This window comes from Vulpes lagopus, chromosome 5 (assembly GCF_018345385.1).
Source record: "Vulpes lagopus strain Blue_001 chromosome 5, ASM1834538v1, whole genome shotgun sequence".
Lineage (NCBI taxonomy): Eukaryota > Metazoa > Chordata > Mammalia > Carnivora > Canidae > Vulpes > Vulpes lagopus.
In genome coordinates, this window is record NC_054828.1 from 102,785,184 (window position 1) to 102,805,144 (window position 19,961).

At 38.8% G+C, this 19,961-nt stretch overlaps 1 protein-coding gene across 5 annotated transcripts in view; it reads left to right on the top strand.

The window, feature by feature from the left end:
- The window catches only part of SOS1 (SOS Ras/Rac guanine nucleotide exchange factor 1), a 174,847-nt gene that overhangs the window by 32,202 nt on the left and 122,684 nt on the right, over positions 1 to 19,961 (top strand). For 2 of the 5 annotated variants that reach the window (XM_041757103.1, XM_041757106.1), the window contains exon 1: positions 60 to 281. The exons of 1 other annotated variant lie outside the window; for it this stretch is intronic. In XM_041757103.1, coding sequence (XP_041613037.1) covers positions 195 to 281 — 87 coding nt within the window. In that variant the 5' untranslated portion in view covers positions 60 to 194. Of the gene's footprint in view, positions 1 to 59; positions 282 to 11,439; positions 11,545 to 19,961 lie in introns of those variants that run through there. 2 more of the 5 variants (XM_041757102.1, XM_041757104.1) reach the window with 1 other exon arrangement.

Here is a 19,961-nt window from a genome sequence, read left to right on the forward strand (position 1 = left end):
CGGGTGGCTGGCCGGGCGCGGGCCTCGCCCGTCAGCCGCCTCTGCAGGGCTAGCCCGGCCGCGCGGCGCCCCGAGGGGGCCGGGCCGTCCGGTGGGGCCGCGGGCCCGTTCGGTGCTGCGAGCTCGCCCTCTCGCGGCTCCCCGGCCCGGCCGCCGCCGCCCCTCTCCCCGCCCAGAGGCGCCCCGGGGGCACCATGCAGGCGCAGCAGCTGCCGTACGAGTTCTTCAGCGAGGAGAACGCACCCAAGTGGCGGGGGCTGCTGGTGCCGGCGCTGAAGAAGGTGAGGAGCGCGCGCGGGACCCTGCTTCCCGGCTTGCAGCCCCTGCGAGGGCGCGGGGCCGCGGGGCCGCGGGGCCGCGGCGGGGGAAGGGCCGGGCCGGGGCCGGGGAAGGGCCGGGGAAGGGCCGGGGCCGGGCCGGGGAGGCGGGGCGCGCGCTGGGCCGTCTTTCTTCCCGGCCTCGGCGCCTCCCCGAGAGGCTTCCCCCACGCTCGCCGGCTCGCTGTTGACATTCACCGGGTGTGTGGGAAGGCCTCGGGAAGCCAGGCAGAGTTTGTCCGAATCATCCAGCCTCGGAGAGGTGAATGCCCTCCCCCCCCCCCCCGACTCACAGGCAGGAGTTGAGGGGGGCTCAGTTTGCAGCGGAGGTCAAAGCAGGCCACTTTTCCGCCTTGTCCGTCTTGCCCGGGAACTGCTGTCAGCCTCCAGTTTTAGGTGTCCAGGATGCTGTTTGCAGGGGGCTCGAGAACGCTCTAGCCACACGCTGGCTCTAGGTAATTGCAGAGCTCGCCTGCCAGCCGGAGCGCGGCCTGCTTTGCTCGCCCTCTGTAATCACTCTTCATTCCCCCGGGTTCCCCGACTGCTCCGGGGAACAGGGGCGGGTGCACAGGCTACTCCCTCCCCACCCCCACCCCCCCGGCGCCCGAGAATCTTCATTCTATCTTGCTTTGTTGATTTGGATTTTCAGCCTTTCTGTATTTTTTCAAGTTTGCCACATTGTTATCTAAAGTTGTACACTCCATGATCTGTGCTTTTAAAATGTTTTAGTACATTTAGGAATTGTTGCTACACGTTAAAAGCTTCTAAAGCAACATTGTGACTTAGTACAAACACCAAAGCGTCAGAAACTGATGTGTTTGAATGAACATAATAACGGTGTTTTTTTGTTTCCCTTTTACCTTTTCTATAAATAGATTACTTTAGTAGTGTTTCTTAATCCCAATTTCTTGTTGCTCAAAAAATGTTTTTTATGTTATTAAAAAATATATTTGCTCCTACTGAGAGTTGAGATTGTGGTGTACCTTTTGTTCTAAACATTTATACTTTTAAAAACTGTGTCTTAAAAGGTGCCTGATGTTTCCCAAAGGCCAGCAACTTTTACTTTCCCTTTTGCCCTACGCAGCACTCCCCCCCCCCCCAACAGCTCCTTGGAAGCTTACAGTGGAAACTATTTAGTTAGCCGAATTTGCTCATTTTTTTCAGATATAAGTTACTGACTCTTTTCCTTAAGTGTCTGAGTAAGTAACAGGCATCTCTGTGATACTGTTTTCTAAGAAAACCAGAGAGATGCCATATTCCTTATATACCGTATTCATTAGCTATCCCATCAGGGCTCTCAACTCTTTTTACTTTACCTGTAATCTTGGTGTCTTAGCTTATAAGAGGAGAGTAGGAGGTCCCAGTCATGATAGAAGCCTGGTACTGATGGAGGTGGGGGTGGAGTGGGGGAGGAGACAGAAACATTGTTGAGAACATACAGAAGAACTCATAAAACCCTATCTGTTTGGGGCTCTTTGGCTTAGGAGCAAACAACTCCTGTCCCAGGGAACCATCAAGATAGTCTGTTAGTTGAGGGTACTGTGAAGTAATGGAAAGAGCACTGTAGGAGTTGGCAGATCAAGTCTAACTGCCACACTGGTGGCCCTTGCTGAAGCATTTTCCATAGAAGCATTTTGTTTGGCTGGCACAGTGTTCTTTTACAAACTTTTAATGTAATTAGTTGCCAGTATTTAAACGTGGGAGATGTTACGTAAAATCTGAATTTTCAGTTTTTCTTGAAGAATAGGAAGGTGTCTCCCCACTGGGCAAGACCGTAAACTGCTGGAGCTGAGTGAATGGCTTTCCTCTTTAGACTGGGCATGCATCTCCAATTTATCACAGTCCCCACTGGTCCTCGTTGCCTATTTACATAAACCTGCTTTGACTTGAAGCAGAGATAACCTTGCGTGACAGAAGTGATGGGGGGAGGTGGAAGTGTACACAATCTAGCTGATAAGTAAAGATTCTTCCAATTCTTATTTGAGATAGCCACTGCTCTTGACTCTAAGCCACCTAAGATGAGGTTGAAAATCTATTGCATATCTGGATGCGCTCCTGGCAACTCAGAACCTGCATTTTCACCTGCTTGCTAGACATTTCATGTGGATAGCTCCCTATTTTGAACTCTTCCTTTAGACTTATTTTACTGTTTGCAGACGTGCCCAACTTGTGTTTTCTTACCTGAGGCTCTGTTGTTATGTTATTCTCTTAACCTGGACTGCCCTTTGCCTGGCCAGCACTAACTCAGGTGTTTTCTCAAATCCTCAGGGCTGAGTTGGATAGTCTTTATTTTCTTTTAGCAGCAAATCCTAGCACTTCAGTGAGTTGTAAGTTCCTATTTAGCCGTCTCCCCCATCCCAGGACTAGATTGGATGGTCCTTGAGAATAGGAATGGTATTTTACCCTTCACACATTCAGTGCCTGACATTTACCTAGTAGGCACATAATTTGGCTGAATGGGTGAGGGAATACCCAAACTAAAACCGTCACCTCTCTCCCTTACACTGACTATTTAAAAAATTCCTCTTGATTAGGGCTTTATTGTTTTATTTGGTTCAAAACTTTGGAATCATCTCTTACTTCTCTCTTTTACATTCCTCCCCATACCCAGGCACAGCCTAGCCTATTGGTTTATTCCATTTTGACATGTTCTTCTAATCTGTTGCCTTCTACTCCGAGTCTCCTTTCCCAAATACTGTAGATAGCCTCTTAACTAGTTTACTGCCTCTTACCTTTCCCATATCAGTTTTTTGAGATTTCAGAAGTTATAGAACACTTCTGAATATGTTGCACTCTTGTTCTCAACCACTGATGTCAACGTAGGGGAAGGGAGAAAAGGGAGAAGCAAACTCTAAGGGTCTCTTAACTCCAGAGAACAAACTGAGGGTTGCTGGAGGGGTGGTGGGCCAGGGGATGGGCTAAATGGGTGATAGGGATTAAGGAGGGCATTTGAGCATTGGGTGTTACATGTAAGTGATGAATCACTAAAATCTCCTGAAACCAGTATTATACTATATATTAACTAACTAGAATTTAAATAAAAACTTAAAAACACACACACCAAAAAACAATTGATAAATTTTGAGGGCATAAGATGAGGTACACAGTCTTTAGCATGGAATTGGTGGTGATCAGTGATCTGGCTTCATCCTGCTTTTCTGACTGGATTGCTTACCATAATATTTCATATTCTTTATGCTTCAGCTAAACTGGATGACTGCTTTTCCTGGATATGTGCAGAATGTTTCGCTATATCAATCTAAGTCCTATCTTATCTATTGCACAAATATGTCATGCTTACTACAGACCAGGTAATGCCCTTGGCACTAAGGATAAAAAAGTAAATGACATCATCCAGAAATGACTAAGTTAGAGCAGGGTGGGAAGGGGCAGAGGATGAGTTTGGAGAGGAAACTGGTTTATAGAGAAATTTTTTAATATTAAGCTAAGCAGTTTGAATTTTTTTCTTGAGGGGATGAAAATCAGTTTGGAATTTTAGAAAATTCACTTTGGCTATAGAATAGAAAATGCATTGGAGAAGAATGAGACCAGAGGTAAGGAGAAAAGTTAGAAGGCTAGTTTAGTAGTCCAGCCAAGAGATGATATACATTTGAATTAAGGGTGCATTTGAACTAAGATGGAGATGTAGGGATGGATTTTGAGAGACGTAGGGCGCGTGATAAGAGAGCAGGAAGAGTCTTAAGTTTCTGGTTTGTGTACCTTTATAAAGTCAAGACAGGATGGAGGAGGAGAAGCTCTTGGGGGTGGAGAGAGTGGCATAAAAACACGTTTGGGACATGTTGATTTAAAAGATGGCTTATCCAGGTGGACTTGTCAAAGCTGGCAGTTGGTTGTTGGTATCTGCCACCGCAGATTTGGGACTGCTAGGGGTGTAAGTAAAGGCTTAAGAATAGATGAAGCCTTGGGGCACTTGGATGGCACAATCAGTTAAGCGTCCGACTCTTGGTTTCAGCTCAGGTCATGATCTCATTGTCGTGAGATCCAGCCCCACGTTGGGCTCCAAGCTCAGTGCAGAGTTTGCTTGAACTGCTCTCCTTTTTTTTCTGCCTCTCCTGCTTCTTCTCTCTCAAATAAGTCTTAAAAAAAAAAAAAAAAAAAGATGAAGCCTTTATCCATACAAAGACTTACACCTAGATGTTCGTGACAGCTCTATTCATGGATTCAACCCAAATGTCCACTAACGGTGAATGAATAAACAAATTGTGAAATAGTCATACATTGGAATACTACTTGGTGATAAAAAGGAATGAATTATTGACACAAATGACAATATGGCTGAATCTCAAAAATAATTAAGCCAGCTCAAAAAAGAGTATATACTATATAACTATGTAAAATTCTTGAAATTGAAAACTCATCTACAGTGACAAAAAGGTCAGTGGTTGTTTTTGAGGAAGGCTTTTGTGTTCATTTGTTGATTATACTGATAGTTTCAGGGATATATACATTTGTTAAAATTTAACAGATTGTATAGCTCAGGTGTGTGGAATTTGTTGAAGACAAAAAACAGGTTTTGAAAGAGTAATTTGGTTAGAGAGTTTGCATTTTTATTTTTATTTTTTTGAGAGTCTGCATTTTTAAACACTATGCTATGCTACTTCTAGCAGGGGTGATGGCAACCTTTTTTCTGTGTTGGAGAGGAAAGAAATAAAGTTGGGTTTGTACGTTGTTGGGCAGGGAGTTCATGGCAGGTAGTCTCTGTTTTCATAATGAAACAAAAGGCAAGAATCTTTACGTAGAGTGAGGAAAGAGAAATGAGTAAGGAGTTTAAGAAGCAGGGTGAAGTTTTGGAATTGCTGTTGGGGATTGTGGAGAAGGAGCCAGCCAGTGAATTAGAAAGGAATTGCTGAGCAGTGCTGAGTGTGGAGACCATAAACTTGGGAGTATCATTAATTGGTCTGGTTATTAGATTTCCTCCAGCAGCACTCATCAGTTTAGGAAGAGGGGTACAGAACAAGAATTGGTAGCAGGTGGTTGCAATAGAGACTAAGGATAGCAGTATTTCAAATGATAGGAGGTAAAGCTGTAAGACAGGTCATGGAGGTTTAAATGAAAGCTCCCATGGGGATGCCTGGGTGGGTCAACATTTGAGCATCTGCCTTTGGCTCAGGGTGTGATCATGGGTCTGGAGATCAAGTCCTGCATTGGGCTCCCTGGCGAGCAGCCTACTTTGCCTACATCTCTACTTCTCTCTCTGTGTCTCTCATGAATAAATAAATAAAATCTTAAAAAAAAAAAAAAAAAAGGCGGCTCCCATGGATTAGGAATCCTGATGAGTTGGAAAAGGAGGGTAGGGTAGTGAGAGCAGATCGGGGATTATGAGTAGAAATGACAATTATACTTTAGCGTTTTAAGATTCCAGAGATGAGAGAAATAAGACAGGAGCTCCAGAGTTAGTATATTGAATGATGGATTGGAGTACTCTATACATATGGATGATGACGAAGTCCAAGGATTATGGCATATGTTGTAGTGGACAGGAAGACTCTAATCCAGCAATGTCAGTGAGGTCCAGAAATTACAGCAGTGAGGATACTTCAGCCAAAAATTGTGTAAGTGACAGCTACTCCCTATTTTCCATAATGTATTTTATTTCACAACTGTGGGTAGAATAGGAAAGAATTTTGCACTTTATTTTTGAAATTTTGTCCTTTTCTACCCAACATTTTATTATGAAAATTTCAGCTCATCACCTAGGTTCTATAATTTACATTTTACTGTTTGCTTTATCACATGCCTATCCTTTCCTCCCTCCATCCACCAATCCATTTTACATTTTCATGCATTTCAAAGTTAGTTACAGATATCAGTACATTTTATCCTTAAACACTTAAGTATGTATGTTATTAACTACAGTTCAGTATTTGTTTACAGTTCTTTTTGGTTTTTAGGTAAAATCTAATGTACAGTGGAATGTACAAGTGTTAATTGTACCATTTGATGAGTTTTGACCAATAGAATCCCAAGCCTCTATCAAGATATCAGACATTACTATCACTGCTGAAGTTTCCCTCATGTGCCTTGTCTGTCGATCCCTGCAACTGTTCTGATCTTTTATCCTCCTACCATAGATTAATCATACCTATTCTAGAATATCATATTAATAGAATCATATAGTATATGTTTTTGGTAAGGCTTTGTGGTTGTGTTTATCAGAAATTCAGTCCATTTTTCTATCATAGGATTGTGTCAGAATTTATCAAGTGCTACTTCTAGCAGGGGTGATGGCAAGTTTCTGGTTTGTGTACCTTTAGTCAAGGAGGGAGGTTTCCAGTTTGAGGCTATTATGAATAGTGTTTCGATGAATGTTCTTATTATACAAGTTTTTTTTTTTTTGTAGGACTACGTTTTCATTTCTCTTGGGTAAATACTGTTAGGTAAATGGCTTATAGAGTGTTTAGTTTTCTAAGAAACTGCCAGACTTTTTCTCAAAGTGATTGTACCTTTTATATTCCCATCAACAATGTATGAGAGTTCTAGTTGCTCCACATTTTGATGTTATTAGTCTTTAATTTTAGTTGCTGTGATGGGTGTGCAGTGGTAATGGTGGTTTTAATTTGCATTATCCTGGTGACTGATATTAAACACCTTTTCATGTTCTTATTGGCCATTCTTATGTCTTCCTTTGAATGGTGTCTGCATAAATCTGTTGCCCATTTTAAATTTTGAGTTTTTAGTATTGAGTCATAAGAGTTCTTTGTATGTCTTGGATAACTTGTTTATCAGAAAGATGTTTTATGAATATAAACATATTCTGTCCTGTGGCTTGTTTATTCGTTCTCCTAATGGTGTTTGATGAGCAGATTTTTAAATATCAAAGGAGTCAAATTTATTAGGTTTTTTTTTTTTTTTTTTGGTTATTGCTCTGTAAGAACCCCCTGCCTGCCACCAAATCATGAAATAATTCCCTAATGCTGTTTTCTAAAAAAACTTTATAGTTTTAGCTTTTATAGTGCTCGCTTTGGCAGCACATATACTAAAATCCGAAGTTTTAGCTTTTATGTAATCTGTGGTCCCTATCAGGTTAATTATTGTGTATAATATAAGTGGGAATTGATTCTTTTTTTATGTTGAGATCTAGTTATTATAGAACTATGTGTTGAAGAGATTTTCCTTTCCCTGTTGGACTGTAATGCTTTTATGAAAATTAAATGAATATATATCATATATATTTATGTGAATGTATATTCAGACATCTTCAGTCTATCCCAGTGGTCAGTTTGTTTATATCAGTACCATACTTTTGGTTACTGTGGATTCAGTAAGTCTTGAAGTTAGGTAGTGTTAAGTCCTCCAATTTTGTTCTTCTTTTAAAATATTCTTTTAGTGTTTCTAGATTTGGATTTCACTATAAATTTCTACCAAAATATCTTGGTGAGATTTTGATTGTGATTGCATTGAGTCTATAGATTGATCACTATGGAGAGTTGACATCTTAACAGTATTAAATCTTTGGGTCCATGAACATGGTATATCTCTCCATTTATTTAGACTTTTTAATTTCTTTCTTTCTTTCTTTCTTTCTTTCTTTCTTTCTTTCTTTCTTTCTTCCTTCCTTCCTTCCTTCCTTCCTTCCTTCCTTCCTTCCTTCCTTATTTGAGAAAGGACAAGCGCCAGCAGGGGAAGGGGCAGAGGAAGAAAGAGAAGCAGACTCCCCACTTGAGCAGGGAGCCTAATTGTGAGGCTTGATTTCAGGACCCTGGGATCATGACCTGAGCTGAATGCACCCCAAGAGTTTTTAATTTCTGTCAGCAACACTTTAGTAGTTTTCAATGGAGAAGTCTTAGATGTCTTTGGTTAAGTTGCATGCATGGGAGCATGTGGTGGGGTGAGGGACAGAGGGAGAGAAGGAGGAAGATAAGCAGACTCCCCATTGAGCAGGGAGCCCATTGAGATCATGATCTGAGCTGAAATAAACTGGTTGAGCCATCCAGCTACCCCTAGAATTTTATTTCCTAATTGTCACAAATATGCAAACATAAAGCTGCTTTTTATATGTTGAGGTCATATCCTTTGATTTTGCTGGTAGTTGTAGTTCCATAGAATTTTCTATGTGATTATGTCATCTGTAACTACAGACAATCCAATATATATATATATATATATATTTATATTTATTTATTTATTTATTTATTTATTTATTTATTTATTTATTTATTTATTTTCCTTTCCTTATTTTACTGGCTAGGACCTCCATTAAATGTTGAATGAAAGTAGTGAGAGTGGTCATCTGTTTTTATAGCTGAGTTTTACAGATGAGGAAATGATCCTTAGAGAGGCAGACTGCTCAAGATCTTAAAACTAATACAGGATAGGGATCCCTGGGTGGCGCAGCGGTTTGGTGCCTGCCTTTGGCCCAGGGCGCGATCCTGGAGACCCGGGATTGAATCCCACGTCGGGCTCTCAGTGCATGGAGCCTGCTTCTCCCTCTGCCTGTGTCTCTGCCTCTCTCTCTGTATGACTATCATAAATAAATAATAAAAAAAAATTAAAAAAAAAAACTAATACAGGATAGAATTAGGATTTGAACCTGAGTCTGTCGGCTTCAAAGACAACTCTTTCTACTGTACTGTATTGCTTCCTTTGAGTAGGTGGTATAATACAGTACAGTGGTGTTTTAGTTATCTTGCACCTTAGATTTTAGGAAAGAGAAGTGCCTTAGGATTCAGAAGACTGAATGAAGAGGGCTTTGAAATCCCTTGCTTTAAGCTGAGAAGCTCAGCCTTTTTATGGATTAGGGCTCTGCATAGGATGACATTTGGAAAAGGGGTTCTGCTGCATAAAAAATTAAGACTTTTAAGGGCACTAGTTAATGGAAAGCTAGTATAGACCACAAAGGAGGGGGCTGAGAAGTAAAGGCTTGGGGTGGCAATAGGAAGCTTGGAGACCATCCTGTGTGTTTATGTTTGGGAGTGACAGAAGTGATGTTTTAAGTGGAAATGGGAATTAAGTGAGGATGATGAGGAAGTATTCAAGGATTTGTGGTGGCTTGGAGTCTAAGAGGAGCTCAGCTTTTTAGGAGTTCTGAGTCGCTGGAGACTAGAGCATGGGGCCAGATCTTGTGAGCAGTGAGGAACCAATGAAAGGTTTCAAGCAGGATATTGACAATTAGATATGAATTTTTTAAAAATATTTTATCATACGAGCAAGTGGGGGGGGGCAGAGGGAGAGGGAGAGTGAGAATCTGAAGCAAACTCTCTGCTGACCATGTAGCCTGATAATGGGGCTCAATCTCATAACCTTGAGATTGTGACCTGAGTGGAAACCAGGAGTCGGAGGCTTAACTGACTGAGTCACCCAGGCGCCTCTAGGTGTGAATTTTGAAGGCTCACTGGCTGCTCTGTGGAACATACATTACATAGTAGTAGAACTGTAGGCAGGAAGGCTAGTTAGGATGGGATGATGGTGGTTTTGACCAGGGCAACAGCTGTGGGGATAGAGAAAAGAGGACAGATTCAGATGCAGAGGTAGAATGATGATTGAATGGTAGAGTAGTGAGAGAGAGAGAAATCAAAACTTATTCTTCACTTTCTGGCTTAGAGGTCTAAGTAGTAATGGGATGAAAAAGGACATACCAGGAGAGGAGCATCTTAGGAGAAGAAGAACTAAGAAGCCTTCAGTACTCTGGGAATGAGAGGGTGTGAGAGGCTTGTGTTAGAAGGGGTTTACGGTTAGAGGATAGCCAAGTGTGGCAGGGATAGAAAGTGTCGTTGGACTGTCCTCAGGAATTATAGGCAGGCAACAATCTGAAAGCTCTGATAATGTATTTCAAAGTACATTTCAAATACCATTTTCTCCATAAAGGAGGAGTAGAAACACTACAACTCCATCCCCTAAGGAGAATGAATCTCTTGGTTTACTTAGGACTCTCTACCTCTATTTTAGTACTTAGTGAGTCTGCCTTCAAAGTTTGCATCTATGGCTTCTGTCTTTATATTGGGAAGTACCTCAAGGTCAACAATAGGATCCTATATTCCCTAAAATGCTTAGCATATTTTCTCACGTATAGCTGATGCTCAGGACATATTTGTTGAATGGCATGTGTTTCTGAGTCTGTCCCTTCAAGTTAGGTGTTGGTTGACACCTTCAACTTCAAAGGACATCGGAATTGCCGTGTTCAGCATATACCTATTTTATATAGGTATTTTATACCTTTTATATAGGTACCTATTTTATAAAATATACCTATTTTAGCAAATAGGTAAGCAAATTACTATATTTTAGAAATAATTCATTTTAAATGGCTATATATATATATATATATATATATACATATATACATATATATATATACTCATACATGCATGCCCAGTGTGAAGCCCAATATGGGGCTTGAACTCACAACCCTGAGATCAAGACCTGGGCTGATATCAAGAGTTGGATGCTTAATAGACCACCCAGGTCCCTCGAAATGGCTAGTTTTTTTTTTTTTAAGTGTACAATGCAGGGGAGAAGCAGATGCCAAGATGGGGTTGGGTGTTCAAGTATTTATTAGAAGTACTTGTGAGAGAAAATGGGGAAGGAGTTAGGAAGAGTCTTTAGACTATGATGCAAGTCTGACTCCCAAGTGAAGGAGAGAGAGAGAGGTAAGGGAGGAAGGAACTTTGGGTGAAAGTGTCTGACACTTTCAGTGCAGTTCTAAGGAAAGTTCTTGAGTGAGAGTTGCCTGTCACAGGAACTCTTCGTCTCCCAGGAATAAGCCTGCCTTAGTTTGCCTGCCTTGCTCAGTCCCTGACTGGGAGCTGCCACCTGAGCGCAGCCTCTGTACGAGCACCGTGATGGATCTCTGAATGCAGCAGCTGGAGTCCTCAGTTATCTTCCCTGGAGTTCAAGATTTGAGAGACTCCTTCTCATAGCCAGCCAGGGTCACCTCTGTAGCTATAAATTGCCTGATTCGGGATAATCATTTACAATCTTCCACCACTTCAAGGGGGACTTCCCCCTGCCCCCAAGCCCTTTATGCTGTAAAAAGGAAAAAAAAAAATCTATCTATCTATCTTAGGGTGAGTTTTATTTTTTTTTATTTTTATTTTTTTAAAGATTTTATTATTTATTTATTCATGAGAGAGAGAGTGAGGCAGAGAGGCAGAGGAGCAGGCTCCACGCAGGGAGCCCGATGCGGGACCCGATCCCAGGTCTCCAGGAGCACACCCTGGGCCAAAGGCAGGAACCAAACCACCAAGCCATCCACGGATTCCTACTTAGGGTGAGTTTTATTTTTTTTTATTTTTTTTCTTTAGGGTGAGTTTTAAAAGTCAAAACTTAATTATCGTTCATATTAGTAGTACACAGTTTGCTTTAGTAGTTGTCAAGTAAAGTTCACATTTCACATTCAAGTTTATCTCGTAATTAAACCTTTAATGTACAAAACCACAAAGCAGTAAAAGCAAAAGAAAACAATGCGAATGATACCCATATTACTCTACTATATGAACTAGGAGCACTTCAGCACTACCTTAAGTGGTCCACTATCCAACATGAAGATGACTGCTTGTTGATTTTCCTTTCTAGACTTGGGCTACCTCAGAGGCAGACAAGCACAGATCAGTACAAGAAATTCATCAAAAAGTCAAATTCTGGTCACTTCCCATTGGGGTTTGGGGGAAAAATTTAAAGTTTGAGTTTTATGGACCCTGAATTACTTAGATATTATTTTTAAAATACATATTTTAAAAGTGTAACAGGAAGATGATTTTGAAAAAGTTTCTTTAATGTTGCTTCCTGCTGATTTGACTGGTTTGGTTTTATTCACTAAATTTGTGGAGCTCTTACTGTACGGCAAGCATTATGGATATGCAATTCAAAATAAAAAAAATTTGTTTCTCTGAAACTTGTATCTGGTGATAAAACAAAGTCTATAATCTCCCCCTATACATTAAAGCATCCCAATTGCAAATAGGATTGACCTTAGTATATAGAAAGGAATTTGACAGTTCAGGGTTCAAAATAGATAATAAATAGATCTTGAGAGAAAAAGAAAAGTGGAGTTTTTCATTAACAGAAACTATCTGTAATAAGCTAATAATTCCAGTTGCTCATTTATATACCCAAAGTAAAGTTTTCCCTTTCTATATAGATATGATTCATTTTCTATTTTACTTATAATCTAAATCATTTGCGAGTAAATTGATTTCTGTGTATGGCCAAATAATTTGTAATGGAATGCACTAACTGATAATTACTTTTACACCTGTTTTCGTTAAGGACTTTGATAGGATTCTGATTTTTGTACATACCCTTAATAATTCTCTTAATTTTAAATATATGTAACATGAAATTAGCCATCTTAACTGTTTTTAAGTGTATAATTCAGTGCCAATAACTACATTCACAGTGTTGTGCAACCATCGCCACTATTTCCAAAACTTTTTCATCATCCCAAACAGAAACTCTGCACAAATTAAGCAATAGCTCTCCACTTCCCTCTCCCTCAGCCCCTGGTAACCTCTAATCTACTTTCTGCCTCTGTGAATTTGCCTATTCTAGTTATTTCATGTACGTGGAATCATACAATATTTGTTTTTTTGTGTCTGACTTCACAGACACAAACACAGACACAGACACTGTATAATGTCTTCAAGGTTCATTCATATTGTAGCATGTATCAGAATTTCATTCTTTCTTAGGGTTGAATAATATTCCATTGTATGTTTATATCACATTTTGTTTATCCATTCACCTATTGATGGACATTTGGGTTGTTTCTGTCTTTTTGCTATTGTGAACAATGCTACAGTGAACATGGGTATACAGACACCTGAATCTTGTTTTCAGTTCTTTTGGGTATATATCTAGAAGTGGAATTGCTGGGTCATTTGGAAATGCTATGTTTATCTTTATGAGGAACTGCCATACTGTTTTCCATAGCAGCCATTTTACATTCCCACCAGTAACACACAATGGTTCTAATTTCTCCACATCCTCACCTATACTTCTTATTTTTTGTTTTTTTCTTTTAAAGATTGCTATCTTAGTTTGGTATGACATGATAGTTCATTGTGCTTTTGGTTTGTATTTCCCTTATGATTAATGATATTGAGCATTTTCTCATGTGTTTATTGGCCATCTCTAGATCTTCTTTTTTTTTTTTCTAGATCTTCTTTATAAAAAAATGTCTATTCAAATCCATTGCCCATTTTTAAAATTAGATTGTATTTTTGTTAAGTTTTAGTAAATCATTAGATGTCCTTTTTTTTTTTTTAAAGTGGGCTCCATGCTGTGTTTGAACTCACAACCCTGAGATCAAGACCTGAGCTGAAACCAACAGCCAGACACTTAACCAATGGAGCCACCCAGGCACCCCTATTTTTCTTGATGATAGACCCATTCAAACCCAACCATGTTGTGTTGTTCAATTTCTTGATAATGTCCTTGCATAAAATTTTTTTTTCTTGCATTGTTCATGCTTTTAATGTCATATCTAAGAATCTTTTGCCAAATCCAACATCATGAAGATTTATCCCTAAGTTTTATTCTAGGAGGTTTATGGTTTTAGCACTTATATTTATGTCATTGATTTATTTTGGGTTAAATTTTGTATATGGTGTGAGTTAGGTGTCCATTTTTTTTTTTTTTTTTTTTATTTATGATAGTCACAGAGAGAGAGAGAGAGGCAGAGACACAGGCAGAGGGAGAAGCAGGCTCCATGCACCGGGAGCCTGACGTGGGATTCGATCCCGGGTCTCCAGGATCGCGCCCTGGGCCAAAGGCAGGCGCCAAACCGCTGCGCCACCCAGGGATCCCTAGGTGTCCATTTTTATTTAGCATAATGCTTCAGAGGTCCATCTATGTTGTAGCAGATGGCAAATGTTCATTCTTTTTTATGGCTAAATAGTATTCCTTTATATATATCACAATTTCTTCATCCATCCATCTGTGGACACTTAATTTGTTTCCATATCCTAGCTAATATAAATAAAGCTGCAGTGAACATGCTAGTGCATATAACTTGAAGTTAGTGTTTTTGTTTTCTTTTCTTTGGATAAATACCCAGAAGTGGAATTGCTGGATCATATAGTAGTTCTTTTTTAAATTTTTTGAGGGGGATCCCTGGGTGGCGCAGTGGTTTGGCGCCTGCCTTTGGCCCAGGGCGCGATCCTGGAGACCCGCGATCGAATCTCACATCGGGCTCCCGGTGCATGGAGCCTGCTTCTCCCTCTGCCTGTGTGTCTGCCTCTCTCTCTCTCTCTCTTTGACTATCATAAATAAATTTAAAAAATTTAAAAAAATATAAATTTTTTGAGGAACCTCCTTACTGTTTTCCATGGTGGCCCTACCAACATACATGCCCACCAGTGATGCACAAGACTTCCCTTTTCTCTACATTCTTGCCAACATTTGTTATTTCTTGTCTTCTAATTTTTAAAATTTTATTTTTAAGTAATCTCTATACCCAATATGGGGCTTGAACTTGCCACCCTAAAATCAAGAGTAGCAAATTCTACCAACTGAGCCAGCCAGGCTCCCCTCTTGTCTTTTTAATAGTAGCTATTCTGACAGGTGTGAAGTGATACCTCATTTTGATTTTGATTTGTACTTTCCTGATGATGAATGTTGTTTAGCATCTTTTCATGTACCCATTTGGCTGTCTGTCATCTTTGGAAAAGCATCTATTTAGATCTTCTGCCCATTTTTATTTATTTATTTATTTATTTTTTGATTTGGGGGAGGCTGTTGGGTTGTATGGGTTCTTTATATATTTTGGATATTTGTTCCTTATCAGGCATATGATTTACAAATATTTTCTTCCATTTAAATGGTTGCTTTTACATTTTGCTGTGCAGAAGCTTTTTTAGTATGATATAGTCCCACTTACTTATTTTTGCTTTTGGTGTCACATTCAGAAGAACTTTGCCAAGACCAATGTTAAGGAGATTGCTTTCTATGTTTTCTTCTAGGAGTTTTATGGTTTCAGGTCTTATGTTCAATCAAGTCTTTTTTTTTTAATATTTATTTATTCATTCAGAGAGAGAGAGAGGCAGAGACATAGGCAGAGGGAGAAGCAGGCTCCATGCAGGGAGCCTGACGTGGTACTTGATCCTGAGACTCCAGGGCCACACCCTGGGCCGAAGGCCGGCGCTAAACTGCTGAGCCATCCAGGGATCCCCTCAAGTCTTTTTTTAATTATTTTATTTTATTAATTTAATTTAATTTAATTAAGTTTTTTGTTCATGTCTTTAATCCATTTTTAGTTAATTGGACAGCCACATGCAAAAGAATGATCGTTATCTTGTATCATACACAGAAATTAACTAAAAATGGATTAAAGACTTGTCCTTTCCCCATTGTATGTTCTTGGTTCCTTTGTTGTAAATTAATTGGCTAGTATGCATGGGTTTATTTCTGGGCTCTCTAGATTGTTCCATTGATCTTTGTGTGTGTTTTTATTCCAGTGTCATTCTGTTATTAATAAGTATTATAGCTTTGTAATATAGTTTAAAATCAGGGCACATATCTACAGTTGTTTTGTTTTGTTGAAGATTTTATTTATTTATTCATGAGAAATAGAAAGAGGGGCAGAGACAGGCAGAGGGAGAAACAGGCTCCCCGCAAGGAGCCCGACATGAGACTTGATCATGAGACTTGATCACGAGATCACGCCCTGAGCCAAAGACAGATGCTCAACTGCTGAGCTATCCAGGTGTCCCTGTTTTGTTTTGTTTTGTTTTGTTTTTTTTGATCCCTACAGTTTTGTTCTTCTTTCTCAAGATTACATTGCCTAGGTTACAAAACCTATAGGGTTTTTTCTAGTTCCATTTTAGGACTATTATTGTATACATTTTAGGATTATTTATTGTATTTCTTTGAAAAATGCCATTGGTGGGGCATCTGGCTGGCTCAGTCGGTTAGGTGTCTGACTCTTGGTTTGGGCTCAGGTCATGATATCACGGTCATGGGATTGACCCCCCCCCACCTTTGGGCTCCATGCTGAGCACAGTCTTCTTCAGGTTCTCTCCTCCCCCTCTCCCCACTTGTCCTCAACTCTCTCTCAGAGTGTTTTTTAAATGCCATTGGAATTTTGATAGATATTGCTTTGAATCTGTAGATTGTTTTGAGTAGCATGAACATTGTAATAATATTGATTCTTCCTGTCCATAAGTGTAGAATAACTTTCCATTTGTGTCGTCTTCAATTTCTTTTATTAATGTTTTTTAGTTTTCAATTATTCTTCCTCCTCTTTGGTTAAATTTATTCCTAGGTATTTTATTCTTTCTGATGCAATTGTAAGTGGGATTGTTTTCTTTATATTTCTTTCTGATAGTTATTGGTTTGTAGAAAGGCAGTTTTTAGTGTTTTGACCCTGTGTCCTTCAGCTTTACTGAATTAATTTCAGTTCTAGCAGTTTTCTGATGGAGCTTTTAGTGTATTCTTTGTATAATATCATGCCATCTGCAGGTAATGACACTTTTACTTCTTCCTTTTCAATTAGCTTGCCTTTTATATTTTTTTTTTCTTGCCTGATTGCTCTGGCTAAGACTTCCAATACTACGTTGAATAAAAATGGTGAGAGTGAGCATACTTGTCATGTTTCTGATCTTAGAGGAAATGCTTTCAGTTTTTTACCATTGAGTATGATGTTAGCTGTGGGCTTGTCATATATGTCTGTTATTATGTTGAGTGTTGTTCTATACCCACTTTGTTGAGAGTTTTTATCATAAATGGATTTTTTTGTCAAGTATTTTTCTGCATCCATTGAGTTGATTATATGATTTTTATCTTTCATTTTGTTAATGTGGTATATCACATTGACTGATCTGCAGATGTTGAACCATCCTTGCATCCCTGGAATAAATCCCACTTGACCCCAGACTATGATCCCTTTAATATACTGTAGAATTCAGTTTGCTAATATTTTGTTAAGGATTTTTGCATTTTTGTTCACCAGGGATAGTGGTCTGTAATTTTCTTGTGGTGTCCTTGTCTGATACTGCCCCTGATAGAGTAAAGGTAGCCTCATTAATTGGGCTCCTCCTCTGTTTTTTTGGAAGAGTTTGAGAAGGATTGATTGGTATTAATCTTCCTTTGACTGTTAGGGTGAATTCACCACTGGAGTTGTCTAGTCCTGGACTTTGGTTCATTGGGAGGTTTTTGTTTCTGTTTTAAGATTTTGTTTTTAAATTAATCATGAGACACACAGAGAGAGGCAGAGACACAGGCAGAGGGAGAAGCAGGCTCCATGTGGGGAGCCCGACATGGGACTCCATCCTGGAACTCTGGGATCACGCCCTTACCAATGGCAGACGCTCAACTGCTGAGCCACCCAGGTGTCCCAAAGAAGTTTTTTATTGATTCAATCTCCTTTAGTAATCAATCTGTTCAGATTTTCTATTTCATCATGATTCAGTTCTGGTAAGTATATTTCTAGGAAATTATCCATTTCTTCTAGGTTGTCCAATTTGTTGGCATATAATTGTTGAAAGTTGTCTCTTAAAATCCTTTATGTTTCTGGGATCCTTGGGGGGCACAGTGGTTTGGCGCCTGCCTTTGGCCCAGGGCGCGATCCTGGAGACCCGGGATCGAATCCCACGTCGGGCTCCCGGTGCATGGAGCCTGCTTCTCCCTCTGCCTGTGTCTCTGCCTCTCTCTCTCTCTCTCTGTGACTATCATAAATAAATAAAAATTAAAAAAAAATTATTAAAAAAATCCTTTATGTTTCTGTGGTATCAGTTGTGACTTCTTTCATTTCTGATTTTATTTAAGCCCTCTCTTTTTTTTCGTGATAAGCCTAATGGCTTGTCAATTTTATCTTTTCAAAGAACTAGCTCTTAGTTTCATTGATCTTTTTAGTCTCTATTTAATTTATTCCTGCTCTAAGCTTTGTTATTCCCTTCCTCCTACTAACTTTGGGCTTTGTTATTTTCTAATTCTTTGAAGTCTAAGTTAGGCTGTTTATTTGAGACTTTTCTTTCTTGAGGTAGGCATTTATTGCTATAAACTTCTGTCTCAAAACTGCTTTTGCCGCACAAATTTGTTGTATTTTCATTTTCAATTGTCTTAAGGTATTTTTGGGTTTCTCTTGATTTCTTCTTTGACCCCATTGGTAGTTCAGTAGCATGGTGTTTGATCTCTACATGTTCGTGAATTTTCCAGTTTTCTTCATGTAATTTCCAGTTTCAGATTGTTGTGGTTGGAAAAGATCCCTGATATAATGTCTATTCTCTTAGATTTATTAAGACTTCTTGTGACCACATATGATTTGTCCTGGAAAATGTACACTTGAAAAGAATGTATATTCTGTTGCTTTTGAATGGAATGTTCTGAATATATCTGTTAAGTGCAGTGATTTAACATGTCATTCAAGGCTGAGATTTTCTTGTATGTTTTCTGTTAATATTTGCCTTATATATTTATGTGCTCCTCTGTTGGATGCATAAATATTTATAAGTGTTATATTCTTTTGTTGGATTGGCTCTTCTGTCATTATGTAACATCCATCTTTTCTCTTATTACAGATTTTTTTTATGATAAACAAGTGTTTAAAATATATGTGTGCGTATATTTTTGTTTTTTTTTCCCTTTTTTTATTTTGGTATACCCTCTTTTGCATCTTTGTTCCCCCCCTTTTTCAATATATTTTGGAGAGCATAATATTTAAGATCACTCTCATTCTTTTCTATGGCTGCATTCTGTTGTTTCGTTATACTGTAATTTATTTAACTAGTCTATTCAGAAACACTGAGGTCATTTTCTGTCTTTTTGTATTGTAAACACCAGTGCAGTGAAAACTTGTATGTATGTCATCATCAGTATGTGAACTCTTCATGTCTCTTACTCATTTTCTAATCAGACTATTTACTCTCAAATTGGATTATTTAAAAATTCTTAAAACTCAACAGTAAAAGAATAATCTGTGTGTGTATGTATGTGTGTGTATATATATATATAAAATAAATAATATGTATTAACTAAATATATATATGCTAAATAAATACTCATACACACACACACGATGCTAATCATTTGTTGGATATGTGGATTGTAAATATTTTGTTCCACTCCTTAGCTTGTCTTTTTGTCTACTTAGCAGGGTCTTTCTCAGAGCAAAAATTTTAAATTTTGATGAAGTATAATTTATTGGTCTTTTATGGATTGGTGTCAAGTCTTAGTACTCTTTGGCTATTAATGGATCCTGAAAATTTTGTCATATATTTTTTTCCTGAAAGTTTTTTACTTTTATATTTCATGTAAGTCTGAAGTATCTTGAGTGTTGGAAGTTGTCTCTTCCATTGAATTTTTTTGCACTTTCTTCACAAATTAATTGAGCATATTTTTCTGGACCTATTTCTAGGTTCTCTATTCTGTCTGTGTCTCTCTGTCTACCAATACTACATAGTTTTTATTGCTGTAGCTATATAATGAGTCTTGAAATTGGGTAGAATAATTTTTTTCATTTTATCCTTTTCCAAAATTAGTTTAGCTATTCTAGTTCTTTCTTTTTCATATAAGTTTTAGAATAATCTTGTCGATATCCTTTAAAAAAAAAATCTCTCTGGGATATTGATAGGAATTGTGTTAAACCTATGTATTAATTTAAGTGGGTGGGAGAATTGACTTTCTTACTGTGTTGAGTCTCCCCTTCCATCAACATAGACTGTCCGAAAAAAAACAAAAAACAAAAAACAA